The sequence below is a fragment of the Symphodus melops genome, assembly GCF_947650265.1.
Source record: "Symphodus melops genome assembly, chromosome: 7".
Taxonomy (NCBI): Eukaryota; Metazoa; Chordata; class Actinopteri; order Labriformes; family Labridae; genus Symphodus; species Symphodus melops.
Genome location: NC_136697.1, coordinates 26,838,249 through 26,854,496, shown reverse-complemented (window position 1 = coordinate 26,854,496; position 16,248 = coordinate 26,838,249). Strand labels below are relative to the sequence as shown.

The following is a 16,248-nucleotide window of genomic DNA, read 5'->3' as shown; positions in this document are numbered from 1 at the left end:
TTGATGATACCACTGCAAACCCTACTTGGGGTTCTCCCTTTGGGCCTCTTTTAGCTGAGCCGTCCACAAAGAGCACAGTATCTGTTTCAAAAGCCGTGTCTGTTAGATTTTCTGCACATTTGGTTTCATCTTCCACCTTGGTTTTACAACAGTGAGCTTTTCCATCACCTGACGTTGGCACCAACGTTGCTGGATTTAGAGTGGTGCATCTAACAATGGTTAGATGTGACTGACTCAACAGAGTGGCAGTCCACTCCAGGTATCTCGAAGGAGATAAAAATGACATATTTGTCTGTTATAGCAGCATAGAGACAGCATGAGTTACATGCAACGTCAGTGGGTGGAAAAGCACAATAGGCGCTGTGGTTTGTACAGCATAGGCAGCTGCTCGCACCGCTTGAACGCCTGAAGGCATGGCCTGTGCCACCACATCTAATTTCTGAGAATAGAAGCCAATGGGTCTATTTTTTGCCCCATGCTTTTGTGTGAGCACAGCTGTCATATGCCCATCTTTGCAATCTGCCATTAGATCAAAGGGTTTGTTGTAATTTGGTAATGCTAATACAGTTGAAGAGACAATGGCTGTTTTGATGTTTTTAAAGGATTCATTGGTTTCTGCATTCCAAGTTATAGGCGAGCTCATTGTCATATTTGCTTCATAGATCATTTTATAGAGTGGTGCCGTGTGGTGGGAGTAGTTTGGTATCCATGCTCTACAATAGTTTGTCATCCCTAGAAATGCCATCATTTGTTTCTTAGTCTGTGGTTTTGGTGCATTAAGAATCGCTTCTTTCCTGGTCTGTAACAGTGCTCGTCCTTCACCAGAGAGTGTGTGTCCTAGGTAAATCACTTCCTTTCTCCAAGGCTGTAGCTTATTTTTGCTGGCTTTGTGTCCTGTCTTTTCTAAATATCTCAACAGTGCTAGAGTGTCTTTTCTGCAGCCTGCTTCAGTTTTTGAGGCTATTAAGATGTCATCTACATACAGGAGTATCTGACTTCCTTCTGGTGGTACAAATTTTCCCATGCATGCTGTAATAGCTTGTGAGAAAATAGTTGGGCTTTCTGCGTAGCCCTGAGGAAGTCTGGTAAACGTATATCTCTTTCCTTCAAACGTAAATGCAAACCAAAACTGACTGTCTTTGTGAACTAGTACTGAGAAAAAGGCATTACTGAGATCCACTACTGTGAAGAACTTGGCTTCTGGTCATAAGGAGTTTAACAGAGTATGTGGGTCTGGCACCGTTGGTGCTCTTGGTATTATAGCTGAATTTATTGCTTGTAAGTCTTGTACCATTCGCCATTTTTTTTTTTCTCTTTCTTCCCCGAAATAATAAACTTTTGTGTACTTCATTTTTGAGCTGAAACGATTCCTCGAATAACTCGAATAATTCGATTACAAAAATTCATCGAGGAATTTTCACTGCCTCTAGGCTTCGTTAAGTTTTTTTATTATTATTTTTTTATTCATCTATTTATTTTTTTTATTTATTTTTCCGTCATCAAAACTTTGGTATGAGTATAAAACACGTTTAATGTAGCTTCAGCTACCTGCTTCTCTCTCTTACACACAGACACTTCAGTGCTAACACGCACGCACACACTAACATAACGATAGCAGCGTCCTCTCACAGTCTCTGTCATAGACACGTCTATGGTCTCTGTAGTCTGTGAGCGTGCTGAATGTAAGTGCTGCAGGAGCAGACAGAGATACACTTTTAACAATAAACAGGCTGATTATATGAAATGTCTGATGTCTTCAAAGCTAAATCAAGACAGAACTTGCTTGTGGAATAATAATTTAGCAAATAATCTCTTTATCTGACATAATGATTGATTCCACAGAAGATAATGCTTTCTCACTTTTGCTCACTTCGACTTTCTTTCTACCTTTCTTGCCTCTTCAAAAAACCCTTTTTTCACGTATAAAAACTCTTCTCTTGTCTCCCTTCCCTCACATACTTTTTGTCCCATCGCTAACTCTTAACTTGATTTTCACCCTTTCATCAATCTGTGAGCAAACATAATCACATCAACTTAAACAGAAAGTTAATGGAGTCTAACATTTTGCTCTTTTTCATTTCAAAAACACATCTTCTCTCGTCTCTTCTCTTTCCTCTTCCGCCTTCTCTTATTTACTACTTCCTCTTGATCTTTTTTCTTCTTCCCGAAATATAGAACCTTGTTGTCCTCAAGCTGAACTTCCTTTTTCTTTTATTTTTTTCTTTTATTTATTTATTTGAACAGGGGCAGCGTACAATATACATTAACCTTAGAAAGGAGAGATGCATTGTTCTTTGCTTCTGCTTCTCTTTTTCTTCTATCCCTTTCCTGTCTGCAACCTTCCTCTCTATCTTTGGCCTTTTGTAACCACATCAGTGACTCTTTCCAGCCATGTTTATTCAATTGTTTCTCTCTTTCTCCTTCCCTTTTTATTTTTTTTTGCCTGTAGGGCGAAAATATGCCCACTGTTTAATCTTCCTGAGAATCCAAATTTAGTTACCCATAACTTCAGAAATTTATTAGCTTCTGACTGGTCTGCTTCAAATACTTTGTAGTCTTTATTAGCTAGTTTATCTTTCCATTGATCTTGTTTTCCCTGACTGTTTCCCATGATTCTTCCTAGCCCCTTTGTTCACGCTCGAGGTGAGATCTTCGTATCCACACTTCGTCCTCTACTAATCTATGGACTTCGTTGTCAACTTCCTCTTTTGTTCTGGGGATAAACGTAGTTTGTACTCTATCAGGCCAAACTACACAATATTTTATTCCCGTGGGGCCATCAAGGTCGTACGTTCTCCACAGTATATCTTTAGTTACCTCAGTTACGGTTTTATGTTTAATTATTATCAGACTCATCTGTTTAAATTGTTGGTCACAAAGAAGATTTCTGCCATTGCCTGTACCACGGTTCTGATCACATTTATTACTGGAATCGTACAACGCTGTACCTCTACTCTAGTTTCTAATGGCCCTGTGCCGCAGATGATTATCGCATCCGAATCTCGTCCCTCTTCGTCAGGTATCACATCTAGGCTTTCAGTCCAATCTATGTCATAAATTACGCCCTCAGCGTCTGTTAGACAATGAACTATCAATAACTTTTATTTTTGCTTTAAAACTTTAGATCCGTGTTTTATTAATTCCTGTAAGTGCTCCAACTAATGTCTACAGGTTTATTGTCTTTGTTTACAATATGATTTATAAATAAAAGCATTTGATTGTGTGTTTTAGAATAGTGTCTTGACACCTAGGGTATCCTACACACTATTTTTCAATTGTGTTGACACAGAGATAATCGAGTGTTGGTATTTCTCACTTCTACCTCGGTGAAGGTGGAGAAATCTTACCTATTGTATCCAACACAAGTCGCTGTATTTTATTCAACACTTTGGTATGAAAAAGCGGTCCTAGTGGACACCAACTTTTTCCATTCGTTTCTCACATTCACTTGATCATTCTTTTTTTTTTTTTTTCTTTTTTTTTTTAAAGATTTATTTTTGGCCTTTTTGCCTTTATTGATAGAGGACAGTGGATAGAGTCGGAAAGGGGGAGAGAGTGGGGAGAGACATGCGGGAAGGTGGCCACAGGCCGGACGCGAACCCGGGCCGCCCGCGCGAGGACCAAGGCCTCGCAACATGGTACGCGCGCTGTCGCTGCCGCTGAGCTATCGGCGCCCCCACACTTGATCATTCTCTTAGTACATACCAGACCTTTATTCAGTCACACAGACAGAATTTTATTTTCAGTGTCACGCAGGGTCTAGAATTTCCGCACACTGTTGAGTTACACTTGATCGTTCCCTCAGTACATACCAGACCTTTATTCAGTCACACAGACAGAATTATATTTCCAGGGTTTAGTTTTACACTCTAACTAAACTACGGTCCTTACAGGCAGAACTTCAGAGAAATGATCCACAATCACACCTTTCTTATTGTCTCTAAATTATTTCTCCTGTAATTTAGACCATATTACCTGAATTCTGACGTCCGTTGTCTGAACTCTGGGATGCCGTCAACCTTTGAGTTCCGAAGGAAGAAAACTGAGTGACTCCTTTCAAAAGGTCTAGTCTGCCGTGGCCACGGGCTTTTTAGTCAGGTCAGTCCGTCCTCCGGAACCCTTCAGGTGTCTTGGCATCCCGGACGAGCCCCCAAAAATGTCAGGTCCAAAACTGACACTCCGCAGCTTTCTCTTAAGTTAGTCTAGTTTGTGCTGCATCTGTAAAATAGATTCTGAGAACAAACAGACAGACATCAGAATTCAGGTTATAATACTTGCAAGGAGAGCAGTTTGGGACAGCAGAATTTACAATCTCCAAACCTACTCTGCTGTCCTCCTGCTCGTCCCTTCTTTTTATTGAAGAAGCACACGCCCTGGTTTACACAATGTATGATTACTTCATTGTACACATGATACATAAGGTAGGATAGAGGTCATGACCATCCGTCGAGCACGGGTATGGTCACCCCTTACACACACAACCCCCTTGTTGTGCAACGTGTCATCTTCTGCAAAACAAGGCAGTGAGCGCAAAGAGAAGTGAGAGTGCAAAGCTAAGTGAGAGTGCAAAGTGTACTTCCCCTTTGCACTGTCAAATATCTGTGCAGAGACATTTCATGATTAACATAGCCCCCTCACAGTTTTAAGCCTTAGCACTTTATGATAACTTTGCATACAATTTTATTCTAACACCTAACCACTTTAAAGCAGAGTGTCCCTCCCCAGTCTATGCTTCCCTCTCTGGTATTGGAACAATGGGGACAAAAAGCTTCTGACCTTAGTCTTCTATCCCTTTGGTCTGTCGTGGTCCAACAAGAGAAAAATATAAGATCTTAAAGGAAAAGGGTTTTTGTTGGAAAGTCCTTACAATGGAAGGTTTCCTTTTATTTTATAATAACACAATTGATTAAACACAGAGCTTACAAAATAATACAAATCCTACAAAAGAGTGCTATTCTCACAGTGAGTGACTAGAGCTAAATAAAAGAGAATATAAGTCAGTTGATCACAGGTGCAGAACAAGTGTAGATCAAAAGTCAAGTCCCAAAAAGGAAGACCGAACCAGAGAGAAGCTTGTGCTTCCCTCCTATAAACTATGGCCGACTCTCAACATCTACGTCATGACAGTTTCAGTTTACATTTTGGGTTACTTCAACAAGAATGTAGCAAAAACAAGACACATATGTTTATCTGTGTGATTCTCATGCAGCTGCAGGACACTCCCTGATCTCTAACAGGGCACTTCTACACACCCCACTATGTGAGCAGTCCAGTACCCCCAATAAGATTTACAGCCTGCACTTCCACAACTGGTTTTATGACCGCCAACTATTCTAACACATAATAATACGACACTCCTTACAATGTTATAAGTACACGTTATGCATGTAATACATATATCAACTTTTTATGATAAGGTTTATAAAAGTTAAAATCAGACTATTGTGATTAGCTAAATTCAGCCTGAACTCAGCTTGAGTGGAAATTCTCCTGTGATGTGGTAAAAGTGTCAGCCGAGCTTTCAGCTGTTGACAATGAGCAGTCTCACTTGCTTCGGACCGGTGTGGTGAATCGTCTGAGATCTTTCAACAATTTTAAGTAATGAAAGAATTTGGATATGTGGTAAAAGTATTACACTGACCAAAGATCATTTTAAATGACCTCATACTAACAGTGAGATGTTATCAGACCACTCACTGACCAGTTACTAGCTGTAAACATAATTATCATTCTAACAAAGTTTTTGATTTGACCAAGAGCCGACCCTCAGTGTTGACATATGAAGCCAATGTTGAAGTTCAAAATCCTGCAGTCCGTCCAGGGTCCACTGGAGGCTGGATCCAGGAACACCAGAAGTCACATACACAACACATGCAACAAATAATGTTTTTACAGCCTGATTAAACATGTTTACAGCCTGCTACAAAAAAACAGCTGAATATGTCTGATAATTTACTGTCATCATCGTCACAAACTGTACGAGGGTGAATTTTTTAAATCGGCTCTTTTTTGACTTCATGAACGACACGTGTTATCCATAGTTAGGCATGTAGCCGACATGATTGACAGGTGGGCGGGATGTAACGGAGACAACAAGGGACAGACGTAATGCTACACTAGAGAGATTAGAGTTTGGAGAATTCATACAAAACTATCATGAAATAGCAAACAGATGTTTGAATTAGTTTTACCTCGTGTTGTAGTCAAGATCTTCCTAACAGAGACCAAGACAAAGCAGAGATCAGACTGAGACCATAAACATGAAAAACCATCATCATGTGTTCAGGGGGCGCGTCACTCACTTTGACTGTAACACCGGGAAGGTTTCTGCAGCAACTGAGGGATAAAAATCAAGTCATGAGTGAAAGTTTAAATTCTTTTAGAAATGTGTGTTTACCTTGTAATCACAGTAATGACGGGAACAAATAGCCTGGTACAATAGAGCCACACCTAAACAGTCCAATAAGGAGAGTGGTAGTGTCTGAAACAGTGAACACTTTTCTATATGAGACACATCTCTACCCATGTGCAGCTGTAACTCTGACTTTTTAGAAGACGAACATCCCTCCAATAAACCCTTCATTGTTTCAGTCCAATCAGTAAAAGTCTTTAAAACAAGACGTCTTCTGTCTTTTTACTCTCCACTGAAAGTCTGTTTAAAACAATCGCTCTTTAATTTCATGTCATTTTATTATTCAGACAGTTTGTTCCTTTGATTTTCTCATGCAGCGTCTTCCACATATCAGCAGCATAAAGACGTATTCTTTGTCTCTTATTTTTGGTCTGATAATATTTCCTTCAGTGTTGCGTTGTTTTTAGATGATGATACTTCCTGTTTTAAAGATGCCTCATTGGACAGTTTTACATTTGGAGGGAAAGAAACTGACAGAGAAATGTTTACAGGTGAATCATAGATTTATTTTCAAAGAAGTTCAAATCTTTACATCATTACAAATAGTCGATGGTTAGCGATACAGCACAGATAAGAGAACAAAAGTCATCACTAGCACTGACAGCCTTCATGACTTAAAGGTCACATATTCTCCTCTTCAGGTTAAATCAGTGTCAGAGCTCCTCTAAACATGTGTGTGAAGTGTGTTGTTGTAAATCCACTCTGATCCTGTATTTGATCATGTCTATAAACCCCTCTATTTCAGCCCTGCTCAGAACAGGCTGTTTCTGTGTCTGTAGCTTTAAATATGTAAATGAGCTGTGTCTGGCCACGCCCCCTCTCTGGAAGCAACATAGCGCCTTTCTGAATAATTAAAGACGCTTAACAAAGATGAACAACAAAACAATGAAAACATCACAAAGAAGAAATAATCTGAGAGAAGGAGGAAACTTCTGTTCACCTTTTTTTCTTTTGAAGACGAGTTAGAGAAGCAAGCGTGCGTGTAATGGTGAAAGGTGAACAGAATGACTACACACAGGTCCATGTCTGCTGTGGATTCAAGGAAAACGAGGGAGCTCAAAGAGACAGGTCAGAGGAAGGTCCCACGTCCACATATGATATTCAAATCTAAAAAGTCCAGAAATGTGTCTTTACTCTTTTTGTTAAAGTAACGTAGTATGTGTGAAAAGTAACTTCTGTAGCAACATGAAAAAAAACACAGATGTGAACACATTATCCCCTGATGACTTCTGTCTACTTCAGTTTACACAACTCAGCTGAGTCTCCATAATTATAAAACCCGAGTCCAGCATGTAGAGGCTGAGTGAATGTGGTCTGGACTCTGTGGAGGAGAGTCATGGTTTCAGAGATGTTGTAGAAGGACAGAATACCTGCTCTGTGATCCAGGTACACTCCTACTCTGGAGGACTGAGGACCTGAGACAGGAGTGCTGACATTGTTGTACCAAAAGTTATAACTGTTGTTGTCACAATCTAACCTCCAAGATTTGTCATTACCTCCAAACTCACATTCAAGTGACCACCCTGCTCTGCTGATATTCTTGTATGTGACTGCTACACAAACTCCTCCTCTCCTCTCCACCTCCCAGTAACAACGTCCAGTCAGACTCTCTTTACTCAGGACGTGCCAATAACCAGTGAATCTGTCTGGGTGACTAGAATGAGACTGATCTTCTCTCACTACTGTTACTTTTCTGATCCCATCAGATAATAACAGCTGTGTGTTTGCTGTGTTTGGATCCAGTGTGATGTCACATGAATATCTTAAGAACTCAGCTCTCGTCTTGGGCTCTGGTTCTGGTTCTGGTTGTGACAGTAAAACATCCACTTCAGTCAGTGTCTGTGAGATGTTTGTCCATTTGTCTGTCAGGACGTCCTGTAGTTTATCTCTGACTTCTGACACAGCTGCTGTCACGTCCTCAAAGTACCTCAGAGGACGGATCTTGATGCTGGATGAGTGTGTAGATTCACTGAGTGCTGACACTGAGGGGTAGTCCTGTAGAAACTGGTTGTGATCTTGTGTGTGTGAGAGCTTCTCCAGTTCAGCGTCTTTCCTCTTCAGCTCAGTGATCTCCTGCTCCAGCTTCTCCTGACGCTCTCTGACTCGACTCACTTCAGTTTGCTGCTGGGATCTGACCTGCTGCGTCACATCAGAGCATCTTTTCTCCATGAGACGGATCAGCTCAGTGAACATCTTCTCACTGTTCCCCACTGTTTTATCAGCAGAGCCATTGATAGCCTCCACCTCCTGTTGGAGCAGCTTCACATCTTTCTCTCCATCCTGGATTCTCTGCTGGATGTTTTGTCGACTCACCTCGAGCTCTCTCTGCTTCTCGCTCCTTTCTGCTGCAGCTGAGACTGTGTCGTGACCTTTGTGTTCGTCCATTAAACAGAGGAGACAGATAGACTGTTGATCAGTGCGACAAAAAACTTTCATTTCCTCATTATGACGAGAGCAGACGTTCTCCTGGAGCTTCTTGGAGGGCTCCACCAGCTTGTGTTTCTTAAATGGAGGTGCTTCATAATGAGGCTGGAGATGATTTTCACAGTAAGAGGCCAGACACTGCAGACAGGACTTACAGGCTTTCAGTTTCCTCCCGGTGCAGAAATCACAGGCCACATCTTCAGGTCCAGCATAGCAGAGATCAGCAGGAGCAGCTTGGAGTCCAGTCTTCTTCAGCTCCTCCACTAAAACTGCTAACATGGTGTTTTTCACCAGGACAGGCCTCGGTGTGAAGTCCTGTCTGCACTGAGGGCAGCTGTACACTCTCTTCTCATCCTGTGTATCCCAGTGGTTTTTAATACACTTCATACAGTAACTGTGTCCACAGGGAATAGTCACCGGATCCTTCAGTAGATCCAGACAGATGGAACAAGTCTAGTCCGGTCTAGCTGAACTCCTTTCTGTGCCATTTCTCCTCTCGGTAACAACGACTGTCTGAGTTTCACTTCCTGAGAAATCAAACTAGTTTGACCTCTGATCTACACAGCATGTGTTTGTTCACAGTCTGCTCTCGCACATGTTGGTTACACCCATCCTCAAACATTAGATCTGATGTGGAGAGAAGGAGGAAATACACGTCAGAGTGGAGCTGGCTGTGTGTGAGAGCAGGAAGAAGAGGGAGGGGTTAACAAGCGCTGACTCATGTTTCATGCCTCTGATAGGGCCGATTCTCAACATGAATACATAACCACTCTCTGTCTCATGGAAGCAAACTCTATAAGCAAACATGTACAAAAAACTGTAGTCCCACATTTCTATCATGTAAAAAGAAGTGAATAAAACACAGAGAATAACTGAACAGGTTCTACAACTACAGTCAGAACGGAGCGACCTGTGAGCACCAGCATTACAAGCTGTCAAAACCTGAGAGACCACAGGGAGGCGTCAGAGAGCCACTGAACATTATCTCCATTGGAAGATGTGTTTTCACTCACTGCTGGTTCACATACTGTATTTACATGAAATACATTGAGCTGACCTTTGCTCCTTGTTTTTGTCTGTCAGATGTTCAAAGTGATGACTGAAGCAGATCATTGATATTGTCTTTAGACATACTTCACCTCAGATAGATAGATAGATAGATAGATAGATAGATAGATAGATAGATAGATAGATAGATAGATAGATAGATAGATAGATAGATAGATAGATAGATAGATAGATAGATAGATAGATAGATAGATAGATAGATAGATAGATAGATAGATAGATAGATAGATACTTTATTGATCCCGAGGGAAATTCAAGGCATCCAGTAGCAGTATACAGACAGGCAGGACACAAGACATTAGTTACAATACACACCCGCTGTCCACCCTCCCCTCTGTATACAATAATCCCCCAGACTCAGATTTAGGAGCCCCTATGTGACTAAGAGGAAACATAATTACAGATTAAGCCTGTGCAGTTAGCATTAGCATGAGACTTAAAATTTATATAGCATAATGTACATAACCTGTGAAGGAGAGAAAAACATGTGCTGGTTAAAAGAGACCTGTAAACAGTTAAAGAGCCTTAGAAACAAAGTGCTGACTTTCTAGAAACTAGTTACATGTGCATGTACAGAGGTGTTTGAGGTAGTGCCAGAGGTGTGAGTACAGTCATTAAACAGTCAATGCAGGGATGCAGACTGGGCCATTAAAGTGCTCAGCAACATAAAGGAGCAGTGATTAGCATTAAGTGTCCAAAACAATAAGGTGAAACCAGGAGTGATTAGGGTGATTGTCATTAAAGTAAACATAATTATCAGTGAAACAAAGTTTTTGATTTGACCAAGAGCCGACCCTCAGTGTTGATAAATGAAGCCAATGTTGAAGTTCAAAATCCTGCAGTCCGTCCAGGGTCCACTGGAGGCTGGATCCAGGAACACCAGAAGTCACATACACAACACATGCAACAAATAATGTTTTTACAGCCTGATTAAACATGTTTACAGCCTGCTACAAAAAAACAACTAAATACGTCTGATTAGTTACTGTGTCTTGCCGATGAGCTTTATGTGTGACATTATTATTTTTTTCTTGTTGCCTCCCTCGTCAACAGCCAGCGACTACACCATGTATCCGTTCTCAACCCAAAATGGAAAAGACTTCCAGAATCTTCTCTCCGTCTATCTGGATGCGGCTTTCTTCCCGTGTTTACGAGAGCAGGATTTCTGGTGAGTTCTGACCGCTACTTCTCTCATATTGTTTTTATATTTGTTTTATTTTACTTGATAGCATTGGGTCGCTAAAGTAAGCCGACGAATTGTAGCCGAGACCAGCTGGTGGAATTAAAACAACAACACGAGTGCTTTTTAAGACGTCGCTGACGACGTGGATCGACGTCCACATTTGCGTTCGGAGGATATCTTACAAACAAAGACCCTTCAGAAATCACTTGTTTGTAACAGTGTGTGATAAGAATCCACTCTCTGTAATTAGTTCACTTCTGTTTGTGTGGATTCATGCAGGCAGGAGGGCTGGAGGCTGGAGAATGAAAACCCAAAAGATCCCAACTCCCCCCTGGTGTTTAAAGGCGTGGTGTTCAACGAAATGAAAGGAGCTTTTGTAAGTCCACACTTTCCGAGTCACCGTTTTACAACATTGGGAACAAAGACGCTCAGAAACATAAACGCTGGGTGACACGTGGCCTTAGACAAGTTACAGATATGAGATGAACAGATTTGAGACGAATTGAATCGGTGAGTTTTTAACGTTTGCTCGTGTGTGTGTTTTTTTTGTTGTTTTTTTTTAAAGTCCGACAACGAGCGCGTGTACGCCCAGCACCTCCAGAACAAGCTGTACCCGGACCACACGTACTCTGTGGTGTCCGGAGGAGAGCCTCTCGCCATCCCTGACCTCACCTGGGAACAGCTTAAGCAGTTCCACGCCACGCATTACCATCCCAGCAACGCCAGGTAGACACACACACACACACACACACACACACACACACACACACACACACACACACGTACACCGTTAGCCTAGAAGGGACATGAAGAAATGAGAGCAGCTGTTCAACAATAATCTGTTAATATGAGACACACAGGAAACCTCGATGTGTCCTTCAGGTTCTTCACGTATGGAGATCTGCCGTTGGAGCAGCATCTGAAGCAGATCGAAGAGGAAGCCCTGTCCAAGTTTGATCGCATCGACCCGAACACGGCGGTCCCCCCCGAGCCGCACTGGAGCAGCCCTGTGAGTTTCATAAACCCGGACACGCTCCTGTAACTTCTGTTTAAACTCTGAAATGTGTTGATTAGTCATTTTGACGTCACTGTGAATTCTCAGAGAGAGGACCATGTGACCTGCAGCCCGGACGCTCTGGCCCCTGATCCGGCCCGGCAGAACACGCTGTGTGTGAGCTACCTGCTGGGAGAGTAAGATCAAAAAATATATATATTTCTTTTTTTATTCTGCATTAAGATTAAGACGCCACAAAAGAGCCCCCGCCCTCCCCTTCCTTCTCCTTCATCACGTCACGTTGACTTTACAAAAACCGAGAGTCTTCCTCAGCACAGAAAAGTTTCTGACCTGTCCCATCATTCAGAAATATCTAAAAAAAATCTGTTTTGTTTTTCTCTCGTTGCAGCATCACTGACACGTTTGAAGGATTCACCCTCAGCCTGCTGTCGTCTCTCATGATCTCTGGACCGAACTCGCCCTTCTACAAGGCTCTCATCGAACCCAACATAGGAAGTGACTTCTCCTCGGTTGTCAGGTGAGGAGCAACACAGGACTCCAAAGTGACAAACTAGAGCCTCCTTTAGGCCACGACCTCCAGGATCCAGAACCACGTCTGTTTGATCCTGAGGACAGGATGAGGGAATGATGCCCCCTGGAGGATTTTTAACCTTATTGCTTCAGAGTTTGGAAACAAACATATTTTACAGCCAGCAGCGTAGATTTGAATTATTGTCAATCCATGCGACTCTTTCAATCTGTTCATTTCCTCAAAGTGATGATTGAAGCAGATCATTGATATTGTCTTTAGACATTCTTCACCTCAGATTGAAGTCATGATCCTGTTTCAAAAACAAACCTAGTGATTCAAAAAAAGTCTTTGAACAAGACATCATCTGTCGTTTTACTCTCTACTGTAAGTCTTTTTTAAAACGATAGGTCTTTAATTGTTTTACATTTTATTATTCAGAGAGATTGTTACTTTGATTTTCTGATGCAGTGTCTTCCACATATCAGAAGAATAACATTGTATTCTTCGTCACTGTTTTTGGTCTGATAGAAGGCAGACGTAGAGGTCAGAACAAACACCTAGCTGTGGGAGTGTCACCCACCTGGGGGAGGGGCTACTGCCCTTTGTGATGTCATGAAGGGAAAATCTACAAACAGCTTTGTTTGAGCACACATTTTCTGAAAAGTGGAGCAGGTAAAAGACAAAGAGGATGGATGTCCATGGATATCATTTTTTCATTACATTTATTAGCACATATTAATGAAACAATCCATCAGGAGCTTAGTAAGCTAAAAAAATCTTTGAGTCATAAAAAGACAAACATGTTAATCAAGAAAATTCTTTAAGAAAATAAAACATGCTAAATCAAGTCTGTCTCACCTTTCAAATAATTAAACATGCATTAGCATCCTTAATTTTCTTATTTCCAAACAATAAAAATCAGAATCTAAGTTAATATAACAATTGAATCAATGTGAATTGTAGAAATTATTCAGTTCTTTAGCTTTTGTTGACAATTTAAACATTTGTTCAATATTAATTATTATTTAAATACCTAATTTAATTTTTTTCCACATTAACACTAAAAACTATAAAAAAGAAATCTATTTTACTGACTTGAATTAAACCCAATTTATACATTCATTGTTCAAGTTAAAATACCCATAAAGACATAAACTAGTTTTAATAAACCAAGACGAATGAACACAATCATAACAAGGAAAACAATGTTTAACCCTCTGACTTCACCCCAAACAATATAATGTGCAGAGAACCTGACAGTAAACCTCAACTACCATGCTGCCTCACGCAGACTAATCAATCAATGAAGCACACAGCCGGCAGCACTGTTAATCAAGGATTCAATCAGACGACGATGCATCACTCTCTGAAATAAACAGGGTCAATTTAGTACATGAAATCCAACATGCTAACCAGAGTCTTAACAAAGAACACAGCATGCTTACCAACAGCATCTCTGCTGTCTTCCTGACACTGAATTGAGCCTGAAAGTGTCTCAGCCTCTCTCCTCTCTCCTCCTCACTCAGCAGGTTTACACACCTGACTCAGAAAGGTCACCTGATAGTCTGATCGGTGCTCAGTGCTGCTCTCCAGTGTTCAACACAAACGTTGATGAAAGACTGACACCAGAGATCACCTGGTTAGTAATAATAAACCTTTAAACACACAATGAACACAATTACATATGAACCAGTAAATACACCTTCAAACAAAAGTCATGGTGAGCAGTGAAAGAGTCCACGGCTAAACAGACACAGGAAGGAGCGTCACTTAAAGACACTCAAACATTTACAGAACAGACGAGAAGAGGTCAAAGTACCGCCCATAAAGTTTGATTGACAGGTGGCGACCATCACATCTCAGCAACGAGCAAGAATAAAAATCAAGTTGAAGATTTGAAACACAACAAGTTAAACATCTGTCTCCTTAATGACTTCTGTCTATTTCAGTTTACACAACTCAGCAGAGGATCCAACATCACAAAACCCGAGTCCAGCATGTAGAGGCTGAGTGAATGTGGTCTGGACTCTGTGGAGGAGAGTCATGGTTTCAGAGATGTTGTAGAAGGACAGAATACCTGCTGTGTGATCCAGGTACACTCCTACTCTGGAGGACCGAGGACCTGAGACAGGAGTCCAGACATTGTTGTAACAAAAGTTATAACTGTTGTTTTTACAATCTAATGCCCAAGATTTGTCATTACCTCCAAACAAACATTCATATGAGCTCCCTGCTCTGCTGATATTCTTGTATGTGACTGCTACATAAACTCTTCCTCTCCTCTTCACCTCCCAGTAACAACGTCCAGTCAGACTCTCTTTACTCAGGACCTGCCTCCAATAAGTGAATCTGTCTGGGTGACTAGAATAAGACTGTTGTTCACTCACTCGTGTTACTTTTCTGTTCCCATCAGATAATAACAGACGTGTGTTTGCTGTGTTTGGATCCAGTGTGATGTCACATGAATATTTTAAGAACTCAGCTCTGGTCTTGGGTTCTGGTTCTGGTTCTGGTTCTGGTTCTGGTTGTGACAGTAAAACATCCACTTGAGTCAGTGTCTGTGAGATGTTTGTCCATTTGTCTGTCAGGACGTCCTGTAGTTTATCTCTGACTTCTGACACTGCTGCTGTCACGTCCTCAAAGTACCTCAGAGGACGGATCTTGATGCTGGATGAGTGTGTAGATTCACTGAGTGCTGACACTGAGGGGTAGTCCTGTAGAAACTGGATGTGATCTTGTGTGTGTGAGAGCTTCTCCAGTTCAGCGTCTTTCCTCTTCAGCTCAGTGATCTCCTGCTCCAGCTTCTCCTGACGCTCTCTGACTCGACTCGCTTCAGTTTGCTGCTGGGATCTGACCTGCTGCTTCACATCAGAGCGTCTTTTCTCCATGAGACGGATCAGCTCAGTGAACATCTTCTCACTGTTCCCCACTGTTTTATCAGCAGAGCCATTGATAGCCTTCACCTCCTGTTGGAGCAGCTTCACATCTTTGTCTCCGTCCTGGATTCTCTGCTGGATGTTTTGTCGACTCACCTCGAGCTCTCTCTGCTTCTCGCTCCTTTCTGCTGCAGCTGAGACTGTGTCGTGACCTTTGTGTTGGTCCACAGAGCAGAGATAACAGATAGACTGCTGATCAGTGCGACAGAACATCTTCATCACCTCATCATGACGAGAGCAGACGTTCTCCTGGAGATTCTTGGAGGGCTCCACCAGCTTGTGTTTCTTTAATGGAGCTGCTTCATAATGAGGCTGGAGGTGATTCTCACAGTAAGAGGCCAGACACTGCAGACAGGACTTACAGGCTTTCAGTTTCCTCCCGGTGCAGACATCACAGGCCACATCTTCAGGTCCAGCATAGCAGAGATCAGCAGGAGCATCTTGGAGTCCAGTCTTCTTCAGCTCCTCAACTAAATCTGCTAACATGGTGTTTTTCACCAGGACAGGCCTCGGTGTGAAGTCCTGTCTGCACTGAGGGCAGCTGTAGACTCTCTTCTCATCCTGTGTATCCCAGTGGTTTTTAATACACTTCATACAGTAACTGTGTCCACAGGGAATAGCGACTGGATCCTTCAGTAGATCCAGACAGATAGAACAAGAGAAAGCCTCCCGGTCTAACTGAACTCCTTTCTGTGCCAT

At 41.8% G+C, this 16,248-nt stretch overlaps 3 protein-coding genes across 3 annotated transcripts; 1 reads left to right on the top strand and 2 right to left on the bottom strand.

Moving 5' to 3' along the window:
* Nucleotides 1-6,885: 6,885 nt before the first annotated feature.
* On the top strand, nt 6,886-12,737 carry LOC306826817 (presequence protease, mitochondrial-like). The gene is made up of 7 exons (XM_079348360.1): nt 6,886-7,480; nt 10,958-11,072; nt 11,367-11,463; nt 11,653-11,813; nt 11,970-12,096; nt 12,190-12,278; nt 12,491-12,737. Exons 1-7 carry the CDS (start codon nt 7,417-7,419, stop codon nt 12,621-12,623), a joined length of 786 nt encoding a protein of 261 aa, XP_079204486.1. The 5' UTR covers nt 6,886-7,416; the 3' UTR covers nt 12,624-12,737.
* Nucleotides 6,897-9,324, bottom strand: LOC306826787 (tripartite motif-containing protein 16-like; the record flags this gene model as incomplete). The annotated part of the gene is given in 2 exon segments (XM_079348323.1): nt 6,897-9,291; nt 9,294-9,324. Coding segments are annotated over 2 exon segments (1,677 nt in total). The 3' UTR covers nt 6,897-7,645.
* A 599-nt stretch (nt 12,738-13,336) lies between the features above and the next one.
* LOC306826781 (tripartite motif-containing protein 16-like) lies at nt 13,337-16,248 on the bottom strand (the record flags this gene model as incomplete). The annotated part of the gene is made up of 2 exons (XM_079348317.1): nt 13,337-13,979; nt 14,059-16,248. One exon carries the CDS (start codon nt 16,246-16,248, stop codon nt 14,554-14,556), a length of 1,695 nt encoding a protein of 564 aa, XP_079204443.1. The 3' UTR covers nt 13,337-13,979; nt 14,059-14,553.

Excerpts from the sequence above, each read along its gene's own strand:
- LOC306826817 (XM_079348360.1), top strand. The coding sequence starts at position 7,417 with ATGACTACACACAGGTCCATGTCTGCTGTGGATTCAAGGAAAACGAGG. Across the intron at positions 7,481-10,957 it reads GAGGGAGCTCAAAGAGACAG|CCAGCGACTACACCATGTAT; the intron begins GTCAGAGGAAGG and ends CCTCGTCAACAG. Across the intron at positions 12,097-12,189 it reads AGCCGCACTGGAGCAGCCCT|AGAGAGGACCATGTGACCTG; the intron begins GTGAGTTTCATA and ends GTGAATTCTCAG.